Here is a 15,595-nt window from a genome sequence, read left to right on the forward strand (position 1 = left end):
GTGGGGGGCGGTGATCAGGGACAGAGCTGGCTGTGGGGAGGCACCACTGGCCATCAGGGTGGTGGTGGGTGATCAGGAGTGGGCTGACAGGGGATTAGAGCTGCAGGAGGTTGGCTGGCCAGCCCAGTGCCCTATTGGGGAGGGGGAGCAATCAGGGCAGGACCATCCTGAGGGAGGAGCTGCAGGCCACTGGGAGTGGTATGGGCCCAGCAGGGCCGGTGTGGGCCTGGGGTAGGGGCTGCAGGAGGTTGGCCAGCCAGCCCCCCCACAATCTGGTCAGTTCACTGGCCATAGTGGGCATCAAAACGACTGGCCTGATCCCACCCGTGATGGTGTTCTAGTCGCTGGCTTTTTATATATATAGATAAGACCAAATTTTATTCCATTTCTTTTATAACTTCCAACAAAATTTAAAATTTAAAGCACCTGGCAAGATGAGTCCCATAAGCAGTATCTTAAAACTAAGTTTTACACTTTTGACCTAATGGATATTCTGTTTTAGGTACAAATAAAAGTCTCTCATGTCCAGAAGGAAAGGGCAAAGGGCAAAGCCAGGGGAGAAACTTGGCTAATAAAAAAGCTTATCTGTTGTGCCTCTGAGCCACTACTCAGTCGTAGTTTCCAATTCTACACGGATACCCTCTGTACTTGACCCACCAGGATCTAACAGTTGAGGGCTCTAAGAACCAGTTTCTGGCCAGGCACCTGCAAGCATCCTGAACCACTTAGGTAACCACCTAGAATATCTTACTAAGAAATGAAATGCATCTCTACTCAACTGCAAAGTAACCTATCCAATTTAAACTTTAAAATAATGCGGCTAACCTAAGTAACAAGTGTACAACACACAAAATCGTTTTGCTCTAATAAAGATCTGAAGAAAAATAAAAGCTCCAAAGAGGGTCTTGGGCTGAACTCTGTTTCCCACTCTGCCTCCTTTAACGTGGGAGGGGCATCATAGGCACACATTCCTTAGGACTGAGGAGAGGGGCATGGGATAGCACTTCCTTTACTCTCTCACCCTCTCTCTACAGGTGAGCAGCCCCTGGCTCTGGAAGAAACTGAGAAATGCAGCAATCCTAAGCAAAATGATCAGCTCCAGACAGTCATGCACACATGCCATGAAAACGCATGTTAAAACCCCCACTTTGTATTGAGCTGCATGGATTCAAATAAAATGGACCCTTCCCTGCCTGTACTTCTGCTGTCACAACCAACTGAGACTAGATCCTCGTGCCTTTTTAAGCAAGTAAACTCGATTGAACATAACATTAAGGAAATAAGCAGGCAAGCAGAAGCATTAAAGTCCTACAGTTCTGGTTCTTATCCTAAAACAAACAGGACACAGGAAACTGACATAGTTGCACGTGCTCCTGCTAGGCTTCTGGGAACCCCATAGGGCTCTGTTCCTCTGAGGTACTCTGGCAGCATTACATTGGGGAGAGTTTGAATAGCTTCAAATTCTAATGCGGGACAGGATTCTTTGCTTGAACACTATGTAAGATCACAAATTCAATCCTCATATGTAAACAACTGAAATGTTTTTTATTTGTTCAAACAAAAACCTGTGACCTAAATCCTATCTTGACTTACCGATCATTTGACGTTTCTTCCGGAAAATGGTGCCAGCCCCAGGATGGTCAGAAGGGATTAAACCTGAAGGAAGAAGAGAAAAGGCATACAATTTTGTTGAGTAGAAAAATTGGTAATTTAAAAAATAGCTACACATCAACTTATATTACTTCCTGTTGGGAAGACTTTTTTAAAAATATATTTTATTGATTTTTTACAGAGAGTAAGGGAGAGGGAAAGAGAGTTAGAAACATTGATGAGAGAGAAACATCGACCAGCTGCCTCCTGCACATCTCCTACTGGGGATGTGCCCGCAGGCCGACACTCTATCCATCGAGGGAAACAGGTTAGGGCATGGGAAGACGTTTTAAGTAATGGTAATCAGCCAATTTTAGTAAAGGCAACAATATAAAAATTCTACTCAGAAAATTCAAAATTGCAGAATCTTGCTATAAATTCTACTCAGAAAATTCAAAATTGCAGAATCTTGCTATACATGTGCAGTAAAACCAGGCTATGTCTTAGACTTTTTTTTTAACTTGCACCTAAACAATGTTTGGATTATTTATGTGTTTCCCCATTTCAAATTATCAATTAGAAATACAGTCACTATCTTTCACACTTATATTAACAGCACATTTCAAATTAAACTGTGGCTAATTACTGTCAGATACCTGCTAATGTATCAAATATGTCCAAATCATGAGCTATATTTGGCAAATGTTCTTTACCATTTGGCTAATTCTAACTCCATTCACAAAATGAACTTATTTAGTTAGCTGTGGCTTACTTGGGGCTATTCATCGTGGCACATTTAAAAGGATAGTATAAAAGCTCAATGCTTTAATCTACGGGGAATCTTTCACGACAGTGACTTTTTAAACTTTCATCAAAGTGATTTTTTTCAATCTTTATTGTTCAAAGTATTACAGATGTCCCCTATTTTCCACAATTGTCCCCTTCTAGCCCACCCCCAGGCCGTCACCCCCCTATTGTCTGTGTCCATGGGTTACGCATATATGTGAAAGTTTTCACTTGCATTCTTTGCTTGATCTAGTCCCACCCACCCACCCACTCCAGCCTTCCCACTGAAATTCATCAGCTGTTTCATATTTCTATGTCTCTGGATCTATTTTGTTCATCAGTTTGTAGTTGTTGCTGTTTTAGACATAGATGGAGTGTAATTGTTGTTTCTGAGTTGTATACAATAATTTCAAATAGAAATAATCAAGACTGGAGCAAGTTAAATGGCTCACTTTGTGGAGAGTTTATAACATATAGGCTGCATTCTAAGGAGACCTGTATGCATCAACAAATTGAATTTGGCACATCTATCACCAGCATGTCAGCCACTCCTGTTCAGCAGCTGGTTACACATCCGTTCACATCTCTAAGTCTCAGTTTCTTCATCAGCAATAGAAGAATACACACGGGACTTGTTTGCAGTTAGAAGGACCAAATGGGCTATACATGGGAGTGAGCTGTAAATCTTAAATATATAAAGGTCCTATTTTGGTCTCTCATCCAACACTACCCATCTACTAACTGGTTTATAAATCCACTCAGACAGAGGCTTACCTTATAGCACCAAACAGAGTGAACAGAAAATTTCACAGGTTCTCACTTGTTTTGTGTTTAAAGGTACAATTCATTAATTCACGTAAGTTGCTCATTTTTTCATACTATTTTAATATACTGAACAGGGAGTACTTTTCAGTTATAAAGACATAGCGACCACCCAGGTGAACCCCTAGGCTTAATTATTCTAACTTTTAAAGAAATTAAAAGCTCAACTAGAGTTTAAATAGAATAAGAGCTATGATGTGTTTTCTCTATGAAATAATCTCTACAATTTAAATGAAAAAATAAAGGGCCAAAGAGGCTTTAACATCTTTGTAAATGTATGTTTCCTACTTCACAAATCACAGTCTTCATTAGCTATATTTGTTACTCAGAATTATTTTAAACCAAGTACCATATTTCCACTCTTCTCCCCCTCTCCTCCCACTTCTCCACTCCCCAAACCCCTCTTCAGGCATCTGGTCTTCAGAATTTTGACCTCAACATTCTTACAGTTAAACAGGAAGCTACTGGCAGTACGGGAGACGATGAGGACAAACATTCTTGCGCATAATTTTACATCTTAACTGCCAAGACTTTATGTTACAAACTAAAGTCTACATATGTGTGTTCTCTTTAGAAACTTTTGACCAACACTCTTGTGAACCATCCCCGCTCCTTTAGGACAAACAATGTGACAGGGAAGTCTGTTAGGTCACTGAAGGAAGACTGAGGAAATTTTGTGTCAACGTGGACATATCAAAGTAATCAGAACTCCCTGGGTTCTGCTATAAGTAAAAAAACAAACAAGCAACTATTCTCTGTAGGACTGGCAGTAACATTTCACATGATTCGAGAAATTTTGAGTTCCCTCTCCCACCATTTCCTTCTGTGTTCAAATTATAAGTTGGAAGGAAGAAATAGCTTCTATCCAGGCAACTGAAAACAGCCAATGTAATAACACTATATAGGTTCTATGTCGGTTATCGATTTCGAGTTTACCTAACAACCCCTAAAATCTTTGCAGCAGAACTGTTCAGAGTATCAACTGTCTTAACAGGTGGAAACAAGGGTATCACTGGGTCCTACCTGTTTCCTTCACTAAGAACCAAAAGGCTAGGTAAGGACAGGGAGATGGGATGGAACCTTGGAAGTTGGGATGTTAAAGTTTTCACTGAGAAAAAGGAGAGAATATACCCAAAATTATTCCTGGAGTCCCAGGAGACACTACAGAGAGCCAGGAACAGGATGGGCCAACTGGAGTGTCTCAGGCTGAATGGGGATGGAAGAAAGAACTGGGTAGTTGGGTACTGAACAGGGAAAGAAACTGGCCAGACATGACGGGAGAAAAATAAAGGTTCGGGATGCCTGAAAGAAGGCCAGGAGGAGTCTGAGGTGGTGCCCATCTAGGGGGTCCTGGGGTCAGCAGAGCCCAGAGGTGTGACTGAGATCAGCGATCCCCTGCCACTCCTTACCTTTGGGCGTTTGCAGGTTACTGAGGCGCAGGAGAGGGTGGCATTTGCAGAACAGGAGACCCAAGTCCTCATGTGCCCGGGCAGCTTGAGTCACCTCACAGGCATCAGACTCAGGGTGCGGATTCACCCACTCCAAGCTCTGGCCCACCTTGGGGCTGGCATTGGGCTTCAGGCAGCAGGTGAGTTTGTTCCCCATGAGGAACCTCTACTCGCGCTGCTGTCAATGCCTTCACTCAACAGTCCCCCTAACCACCCCCCGCCCCGCCCAATCCCCAAAGGGCAAACCCAGGGGCCCCCGCCGCCCCCGCCCAGCTGTCAGCTGCTGCTGCCTCCACAGATGTGACTAGTCTGTGAGGACAGCCAGCAGTCTCACGTATTTAAAAGGTGTGCTGATCAGGCAACTGCTGAGAATCACAACCACTGCAAGAAGAGAGCACAGCCGAAGCTCCACCGCCTGCCACAGCTGCTTCTCAACTGAAGGCAGGGCTCCTGGCCGGCCCCAGCCAACCAGAACACATTCTGTGGTCACCTGGTTACGAGGGACCAATCACGGCAGCGTTCCCTCCACGTGCCCACCTGGCAGGGAAGGCAGTGGGTCAGAATGCTGGTCCTCCCTGCCCTGCAGGCCCTCTATCCCCTTTCCCAGCGCACACATGTGGCCCAGCCTCGGGCTCCAAACAGCATTTCCTAAACACACTCAAATGTTGTCAGGAGGGCAGGAAACCTACAAATGCCCTTGGCGATGGCAAAGAAGTGAATACATTTTTCAGTTACTGTACACGTTTTGGAGAAAAACAGAAAAAAATCAAGAAGAAAAAGACGTGTACAGTAATTGCAAAATGTACAGACTTTTACAAACCCTTCAATCAAATAGTTGCCCCCCCAAAGGACCAGAGGGAGTGTTTTCCTTTATTAAAAGAACAGGAGAGAAAGGTCACCTCAAAAAATCAGGGAAACAGAGATCATTAATATTCAACAGTATAAGAGATATGTCTGGTGACAAGAATGAGCAAGATATTAACATGTGGAGACCACAGTGGAATGGGAAATGACCTGATGAACTTCAGTTTCTTTTAAATAGCATCTAGTTACATCCTTAGAACCTGGATGTAACTGGATGCTATTAATAATATTATTGTCTGAAGTCCTAGGAATGTCATTAGATAGCATTTTGGATGGCTCTTGGAAGCTTGAGACAACACTGAAGATTATGTTGTAAACAGTGCCTGCACTTAACGACAGAGACGCACACAACAAAACTCAGACTTCAATCCCCAGACATTTAAGGTTTTCCCTCCAGGCCCCAGAAACCTAAGAACAGGTGCTTTCTGTGGACTGCACCCCTCCTCCCGCCCTCCCTTCCCAGGATCAGCAAGGAGAAAGCCTGTGACAGAGGGCATAAGCCTGTCCCTACAGCACCTGGAGCCCACTCTCCCCACCCCCTTCTACTTTTCTGACAGCGCCCCAAACACTGCTGCCAGATCCCAGGGAGCCAGGGCCTGGCGCTCAGGGTAAGGCGTCCAGTTGCCATAGTGTCGGGGGCTTCTCCAGGACAGGCAGGCTCCATGGATGCAGGTGGATGCAGACCTGAGAAGGAAGGAGCTGCCCGGCCCGCCTTCCATCTCCGCACCTCCACCTGGGAGAGGGGGTGTCCATGGAATTGCTTGTGGGCTGGAGAAAGGGGCTCATCACTGCCACATCCGCATCTGCCAGACTCTTCCCATTGTGCATAGGACCCCGCAGAGCCTAGCCCAGCAGCAAAGCGCCCAGCCAGGAGTCAGCAGCTTGGACCGTGCCACCTCCCAGAGAACATGCCCGGCCTCCAGGGCCAGGGTCTGCAGCCTTCCCTGAATTCTGAATCCACAAGGACCAGATGCCCTGAGCCTAGGACCCCCTTCCCCAGGGAGGACTCAGTGTAACCTGCGCTGGTCTTCCCACAGGACAAGGCAGACTGGGCAGGGGCACAGCACCCCAGGAAGGCAGGCAAGTGCTGGCTGGGGGACTGGGCAGCCTCGGGGAGCCTGGCTGGCAGGTGGGGACACAGCTGTGCCTGAGCTGGAAGGCAGGTGAGTGCACACCCGGTGGGCAGGCCCAGCCTGACAGGGCCCCTGTGCTCTCTGGAGGCTGCACCTGACCATCCCATCTCCTCAGTAAGAACCACGCTCCCATTTCCCGCGGACGGGACTGGAAATCTCCACATGAGACCTGGACGTCCTGGTCCTCCCTCGATGTGGGGTTTGACGAGCTTTCCGGCTGACTTTGGCAGACATAACTCTCAAAATTCGAGTTTTCTGGACGCGAATCTTTAGCCAGGAAAATTTGCTGCACGCTGCATGGCATTTCCGCTGTTTCTCTTCCCTAACCCCTGACCTGTCCACAGGTTGGCTCAAGCCCGCCACACTGGGCAAGCCTTTCCGACCCTCGCCGCCAGCCCCCAGAACGGGCCCAGAGCCTGGACTGCAGTGCTCAGTGTCCACTCCGCCCTGGGAGTTCCCCAGGCTCCCCAGCTTTTTCTACTGTCTCTGGTATGTTGTCCTGAAAGGGGTCCTGTGGAAGCGACCTCTGTTCTGCTCTAGATGCCTGGTGGTGTGGGGAAGCCACATGCGCTCTTGATGTCCCGGACACACGCTGTCCCCGCTGGTGGCACGCACTTTGATGCTGGGAACACGCGCTCTGATGCACAGGGCACGCGTTTTGACGCACAGAGCATGTGGTCTGATGCCCTGGGCACTTGCTCTGGACCCCCTGGCAGGAGCTGCGGGAGTGGAGCGCTTGGATCAGGGAGGCCTCTGCACGTGGTGACACCCTGTTGTCCCTGTGCTCCGTTTATTCCAGGCAGAAGGCTCCTGGGGGTGGCTATGACCACCCTGCCCTGCGGGGACCTGCAGGTAAGCAGAGCCCCAGGGGAGCTACCACCACCAGTGTGGGTGAAAGGACGAAGGTCTCACTCCAGGCGTCCCTGTGGTCTCTTTCTCCCATTTGTCAGAAGCCATGGCTCGGTTGCCCCGCAGGAGTGAAGCTGTCTGTCCACAGGAGTGATGTCTGTGCGTGTCGGGTGTGCTGGGGAGGGGAGGCTGGTCCTGCACCACTTGTCTTGGGTGCTGAGGTGGACCTGCTACCAAGCCTGGGGGAGGCCATAGGACCTGCACCTGCGGGTGCACCAGCTTGGTGGACCTGGGCAAGCAGGGCACCTGGACAGGGGTGTGCCCTGTTCTCTCAGAGGCTGCCTGTCCTTTCCAGCCCCCTTTGTGCAGTCCTGTTCCCTGGAGGAAACTGGATTCCTGTTGCAGAGGATGAGGTGGGGGGTAGGAGAGTGGGGGTGGTCGCTCAGGCCTCCCTTCTGCTCCAGCTTCTCCCTCCTGCCCCAGCTTCTCCCTCCTGCCCCAGCTTCTCCCACCTGCCCCAGCTTCTCCCACCTGCCATAGCTTCTCCCTCCTTCCCACAGACCCACCTCTCAGCCTGTTCCCACCTTCACAGTGCCTCCAGAGGCCCACACATATGCACAGTAGGTCTGTAACTGGGTTAGACCTGCCACCCAGAAACGTCAAGATAGGTTAACATTAGAACATCCTCACTGCTGGGATAGGCACTGCCCACAACCTGCGTATGGCTATTTGCCCTCCTCTTTATCCTGCTGCACTGGGAACTGCAGTGTCACACCCACCCGGGTCCTCACAGGGCCCAGGGTATCACTGTGCTCACTGAGCATGCCTTCACCACACCTGGCCTGGGCCCAGTCAGGCTCCTTACCTGCATGGCCGTATCCCCTCTTCCCATCCTGTGTCTGTTTTGAGAAGGTGATTACTTCATTCAAGAGGTCCTTTGAAATAATGAGACTGCTTAGTCATTCCCATGGAAGAGCAGAGCATCTGGCCACCTCACAATCCTTGGTGGGCCAGAGACGGGGTAAATCACAGAACCCTAAATACAGCTGCCAGCGATGCAAAATGATTGCCTTGCTGGTGCATTCGGAGAGCAGGGTCTACAGCGACAGTCCTTCTCTGAATCTCATACTTGTTAAAAAGGATAAAGATTCAGATGACACAATTCAGAAACCATGAACATCCCGGATAAATCCTCCACTGCACGCTGTTTCTATGGTCACTTCTTTGGGGAAGACCCTAACTTTAACAGCTGCCCAACTTCTCTTCCCGACCTGGAAAAGTCACATGTTCACCTGCCAGAAATGGGAAGCACTTGGGAGCCATCAAACGTATTGAAAGCATTGTAGTTCCTGCTTTTCCCCTGCTGGCTGTGTGACCACAGAGGAGTACCCAACCTTTCTGAGATGGTTTCTTCCTGCCTACACCAAGCGATTAAACAAAACTTTGTCCTGCCAGTGTCGCTCAGTGGTTGAGCATAGTCCCAGGAACCAGAAGGTTGTCTGTTTGATTCCGGTTGAGGCACATGCCTCGGTTGTGGACACAATCCCCAGTGTGGGGCATGTAGGAGGCAGCTGACCAGTGATGTTCCTCTCTCTTCAATGTTTCTACCTCTCTCCCCTCCTCTCTCTTTAATAATCAAGAAAAACAAAACAAAAACTTATTCCTGGAATCCTGCACATCCCTTTGCTATTGCCAATTGTGAACAACCAGCATGTCTCTGGCACTCAGGTTTCAAATCTCAAAGATAGACATGCACAGGATGCTCCAAGGTCAGGGGTCAAAAAGATTCACATAAAACAGCCTGCAGTGAAGGAGCCATCTTCCTGTCATCATGAAAGGTGGGCCATGTTTCTGGAAATTGACTGTGTTAGACTTGGGAAATTATAATCTACTTAGAATCTTTTGCACATCTTGCTTCTGAGATGTTGTGGCTAGTTTCACAATTCTGTTTCCTCTATCCTCCATACTCTCAGACATACACATCTGAGAGAATATATATATGACACATACATGCCTTACATTTTCCCACAAAATGCAGCTCAAACCCCTGTGGAAAATCACCAGGCATTAGTGCACAGGTTCCAGATAGAAGGCATTTCCTATAAAATGAAGTTGGGGATGGAATTTATTATATTAACTAAACCAATTTCCATGCGATGACGGTGAAAATCCTGTCTGGCAGCCTGGCTGTCTTTGTGGTGGCAGCATTCCTTCACCAGGCACATGGTGGCTGCCCCTGCAAGAGCACTCCCAATTAAGAAGGTGCAGTTACATGGCAGTGTCACTGTGCTTTGTGCTGCCCGCTGTGGAATGACTGCTGCAAGCTGGGGAACAGCTTTGGGCCTCCTCATGCCTGTTAATGACCTGCATCAGAATGGGCTGCTTTCTTTGTCATTTTACTTAGTTTTCTTAGAGCCAGATTCAAGTTTTGTTCATAAAATCATGACGGTGATAAATGAAGGGGGCCCTATAAACCCTCGGAAGCATATAGATCGTGGGCTAGGAATACAACAGCAGGTTTTGCCAATGGAAGGAAATACGTCAACTTCTAGGTTACAGATTTTTAAACATGTATTTGCTTAATGAAAAGGTGGTACAAGTGTGTGTGTGGAAAACTCACAGGATACGAGAGTTAAAAGGGTACAGCGGAAACCTAAAACCGGTCTCCAGCTAACATAGCTCTGTCTAGGGGCAACTAAGGTTATCGATCCTTATGTGTCCTCTGGCTTATCTTACAGTGAAGGAAAATGGCACTCAGACCAGCAAAGCGATTAATTGAGCCGCACCACTGGTTACTTGCTTTAGCTAGACCACTGGACCAGGACCTGGCCTCCCCCAACCCTAACACATTCGTCCCCATCATCCATGGCTGTCCACAGGCCCCAGGCAAACTAGAGACATTCTTTTCTTAAAACACAAACTACAACATTAATAAAGCAGAATGCTGAGGAAAACCTTCAGACACAGTGCTTTCACTTGGATGAATGTTCAATGCAGGACACCGGAGATTAGCTCTAAAATAGATATATAGGGAATCCATTCCAATGGCCTCAGCTTATAGATGAGGAAGCTGACGTTCTGACAAGGAAATAAATTTCCAGCACATTAATGCTGACGGGACCCGTTTGCGTGAACTCCAAGCAGTGCTTCTGACTTTGCAGAGGCAGTCTGGGTTCTCTCTCCCTTGCCCCATTGTCATCTCATGGTCTGCCTGGCTGCGTCAGGGCATTATGGCTAAATTGGAATGGAAAATGCATGAGCTCACTGATTTTCAAAATGGTTTTACCTATAGGAACTTGCGAGGACATCTCTGGCTAGAAGATTTGGCACAGAGTGTCTGGAAACCTTGAACTGAGACTAATGTTCAAAAGCAGTACCTCCCACTTGCTCCTGGAGAAAAGCCTTTCCCGCACGATGAGTCCTTTATGGTGAGTGCTTGACTGGTCACTACTAAAAGGTGCACCAACTTAGTAATCCACACGTTAAACCTAAATGTTCATGTTAACTAATGTCACCTCAATAACATTTAATGAAAAAATAAAGAAAAAGAAAGGAAAAAAAAATGAAACAATAAATAAAAGGTGCACCTTTTATTTATAAAATAAAAGTGGGAAATGGGTTGCTATGCATTTGGACATCTTTTGTCTTGTTAGTAGAGCAAGTTATGGGCTTTGGAAAAAATAAAGCAATCATGAATCAAGCTTTGAGAAAAAGCTATGTAGTAACAAGTTTCCTCATATCTTTCTAATTTGGGTTGTATCCAGTGGTTCTCAACCTCCTGGCCCTTTAAATACAGTTCCTCATGTTGTGACCCAACCATAAAATTATTATCGTTGCTACTTCATAACTGCAGTGTTGCTACTATTATGAATCATAATGTAAATATCTGATATGCAGGATGGTCATAGGCGACCCCTGTGAAAGGGTCGTTTGACCACCAATGGGGTCGCGAAAACAGGTTGAGAACCACTGTATTAGACAGGGTGATTACAGAGAACAAGAGGAAGATTGACAGCAAGATGAAAGTTTGAGTACAGTCACCCTCCTCCCCTGCCCAGGCAAGATGTATAGCTTCAAAATGTCCCTGCCTGTGCTACCTCTACAGTCCTTTATATTTTAAATCTAACAACCAACTTGGGAGGCAGAAATTCTCACCACTTTCATTCTAAAGGTGATTATAATGAAACTAATGTCCTGGTGCACAAAATTCATGCACATTAAAAGGGGATTAATTAGAAGAAATAATATAATACTGCTATTTGCCCTTTCTCTATAATAGAAGTGTCAGAGATAAAAGAAAATTAGTAAAATGTATATGAAAGTCTTTCTCCTATCAGTGTCTGCGGTGCACCTTGGGACTGAGTCAAGTCCCCGCCTATTAAAATCGCTGGAAACCCAGACCCAGGCCCAGCCATCCCCACCACCATTGGGTGAGATCCAGACCCAGCCAGCCCCACCTTGGTCAAGCCCCACCAGGGGGTGCAGCCTCAGGTCCCCAAGCGCAAACTCAGGTCCCCTGTCCCAGCACCAGACCAGGGGGCATGTCCTGAGGTCCCTTGGCCTGGCACCAGGGTGGGTGGCATGGCCTGAGGTACCTCGTCATGCCCTGCCTGGTCGGGGGGCACAGCCTCAGGACACCATCAAGCCCTGCCTGGTGGAGGGTGCTGCCTCAGGTCCCCCAGCCAAGGGCAGGGGGAGCAGCCGGAGGTTTCCCAGGCCAGCACCTGGGCAAGGGGTGTACCTTGAGATCCCCTGTCAAGCCCCACTGGATGGGGGTACGACCTCAGGTCCCCTGGCCCAGTGCCAGGGTGGGGGTCGTGGTCTGAGATCCCACACCCCAGCGCTGGGGTGGGGGGTAGCCTGAGGTCCCGCGTCAAGCCCAGCTGGGCTGGGGGTATGGCCTGAGGTCCTCTGGGCTGGGGTGGGGGTCATGGCCTGAGGTTCCCTGTCAAGCCCCACTAGGCAGCGGGTGCAGCATCAGGTCCCCTGCCTCGGCCCAGCACCACGCAGCCTCAGGTCCTTGCTGATTTCTCATTAAGGCTTGTTACAGGAACTCAGCCTCTGCTGTGAGGTCAGCCATTTTTTGTTAAGGAAACCCCGCCTCCGCTGTGGGCACTGCCATCTTCATGATGGTGTGATGGTCAATTTGCATATTCCCTCTTTATTAGATAGGATGATAACATTGTAAGGTATTGTATCATTCCCTCTCTCATTTTCCTGTGTCTTGGGTATGTCTTGTAATGATCATTGAGGCAGTATTACAATGAGGTATTCTCAGCAGTTCTTGACCCTGGATATTATTTTTGCATCATTCACTTAGTCAACAAATAATTATCAAATGCTTATTATGTGCCAGGGTATGTTGTAAGTATAGGTGACTTGAAGGTGAACAAGTGGTCTTCCTGCCTCCAATCTTGCCTGTGTTTATCCTTTCTTCCCAGTGTAGTCAGAGTGAGCCTCCTCTACAAAGTGCAAATCTGATTCTGTCATGATACTGACATTAATGTTCAGATTCAGTTCAAAATACTTCAGGCTTTTGGTTTCTGTTAATTTCTTAGCCTTCTTTCTATAACCTTCTCTCTCCACTCTTACACTGTAGTCATACTGCAGTCTCAGTTTTGTCAGCACATCCAAATTTTGTTTTGTGTTTCATTTATATAGTTCCTTCTGGTCGGAATACTCTCCACTCCACTTACCTCTCTACTCCCTCCAAATTTTTAGCAGGCAATCTTCCCAAATACCTTCAGCTGTCAAGTTAGATGTCACTGCTCCTGGGTTGCCTTTTCTGTGTTCTTTAAAACCTACTCTAGTATATGTGTGCAGAGCACACTCTACTCCTCATTTCGTTGCATACATCATAATGTATTGCATTTGTTTACCTCTCACAGCTCTTTTATAAGTTCTTTGAGATCAAAGACAATTGTGTTTTCAACACCTTGCCTATACTTAAGACATACTTCTTTTATTTTCAGTTACATTTACATTTAATATTATTCTGTACTAGAAGGCCAGTGCACGAATTTGTGCACGGGTGTGGTCCAGCTGGCCAGGCCCCGATTGGGGTGGATCAGGGCTCGTCCTTTGGGGAGGAGGAGAAGGTGGGAGGTTGTCCAGTCGGACCACCCCGATCGGGGCCAGGCCAGATGAGGGAAGAGTCTGTGGGTGATTGGATGGTGGGCCCCGCCCCCAATTGGGGTGGGGGTGCCAATTGGGGGTGGGGCCAGCAATGGGGTGGGGCTGCAGGAGGTTGGTTGTCTGGCCCCGCCCCTTATTGGGGTAGAGGGTGGCAATCAGGGGCAGGGCCAGCTGGGGAGAGGGGCTGCAGGCTGAGCGGGGTGGAGGGGCCCCATTGTGGGTGGGGCTGGCCAGGGGGAGGGGCTGCAGGAGGTTGGCCACCAGCCCCACCTCCTATTGGGGTGGGGGGGCAATCAGGCACAGGGTGAGCCCATGGGGGAGGGGGGTGCCTGGGAGGAAGGGCCACGAGAGTTTGGCTAGGGGGCCAAACCCCAGAACGGCCTTTTCGTTGACCACAGAGGCTGTCATATTGATCAGTTGTTCCGGTCATTACGGCGTTCTGGTCACTGGGTTTTTATACACGTATAGATTACTTTCAGATGTACAGCATAGTGGTTAGAAAATCATGTAATTTACAGACTGGTTCCCCCAATATTTCAAGTACCTACATGGCCCTATACATAGTTATTACAATATTGATTAGTCCCTGTGCTATAATTTACATCCCTGTGACTATTCTCTAACTACCAATTTATACTTCTTAGTCCCTTCACCTTTTTCACCCAGTGCCCACAGCCTTCATCTCCTCTGTCAATTGACACTCTGTTGTCTGTATCTGTGAATGTGTTTCTATTTTTTTTTTGCTTATTTTGTTCTTTAGATTTCATATGTAAGGGAAATCATACGTTATTTGTCTTTCTTTACCTGACTTATTTCACTAAGCATAATACCCCCTAGGTCTATTCATGCTGTCACAAAAGGTAAGGTTTCTTTTTAATGGTCAAGTAGTATTCCATTAGTATATGTACCACAGCTTTTTTTTTATCCTCACCCAAGGACATGCTTAGAGAGAAAATGGGAGAGGGAGTGAGCAAGGGAGGGAGGGAGGGAAAGAGAAAGAGCATTGATGTTACAGGGAAACATCAATTTGTTGCCTTCTGTATGTGCCCCTACAAGAAATGGAGCCCACAACCTGGATATGTGCCCTGACCAGGAATCAAATGGGCAACCTTTAAGTACAAGGGATGGTGCCCAATCATCTGAGCCCCACTGGCCAGGGCCCAACAATTCCATTTTATGGTATACACTAAAAGGACTTGAAATCTGGAACTCAAATGGTTATGTGTACACCAAGGCTCATAGAAGCATTATTTACAATAATGTAGAGGCGGAAATAACCTAAATGTCTACCAACAGAGGAATGGACAAACAACAGTTGTATATACATACAACAGAATATTATTCATTTTACAAAGGTAATGAAATTCTGATTCATGCTACAGTAGGTGAACCTTGAAAACATGGTAAATATGAAGTAAGCCAGGGGGAAAAAAGGACAAATATGATTCCATTTATATGGGATATCTACAGTGGACAAATTCAAAGAGATGGAAAGTTGAATAGAGATTACAAGGCACTGGATGTAGGGAGAAATGAGAACTTAGTGTTTAATTTGTATAGAATATCTGTTAGTTATGATAAAAAGATCTGGAAATGACAGTGGATGATGGTTACACAATATTGTGACTGTGCTTCATGCCACTGAATTATACATTTAAAAATGGTTAAAATAATACATTTTGTTAGGCATAGTTGACCACAATAAAAATAAATTAAATTGAAAAGCAAAACAAAGATAAGAAGGAACCAGGGAAACTAATGAACTAAAGAAACTGATGGACAAATTAGACCCAGATACACAGAAGCATGGAATAGTCTGAGGAATCTGAGGGAAGGTAGGGGTAGGATATCGGTGGGAGACAGTAACCAGGGCAACTCATATGTATACATGCATAGCCCTGGGACACAGACAATAGTGAGATGAAGACCTGCAATGAACATATATAGGGTGGAGGTGCTTATTGAGGA

General features: G+C 47.1%; 1 protein-coding gene across 1 annotated transcript in view; it reads right to left on the reverse strand.

The window, feature by feature from the left end:
- The window catches only part of LOC102433559 (cyclin-Y-like protein 1), a 35,378-nt gene extending 30,575 nt beyond the window's left edge, over positions 1–4,803 (reverse strand). The window contains exons 1-2 of the mRNA XM_006107716.2: positions 4,608–4,803; positions 1,594–1,656 (exon numbers count right to left, since the gene is read on the reverse strand). Coding sequence (XP_006107778.1) covers positions 1,594–1,656; positions 4,608–4,803 — 259 coding nt within the window. The remainder of the gene's footprint in view (positions 1–1,593; positions 1,657–4,607) is intronic.
- Between the last annotated feature and the right edge of the window lie 10,792 nt (positions 4,804–15,595).

The sequence above is a fragment of the Myotis lucifugus genome, unplaced genomic scaffold (assembly GCF_000147115.1).
Source record: "Myotis lucifugus unplaced genomic scaffold, Myoluc2.0 scaffold_1376, whole genome shotgun sequence".
NCBI classification, from domain to species: Eukaryota; Metazoa; Chordata; class Mammalia; order Chiroptera; family Vespertilionidae; genus Myotis; species Myotis lucifugus.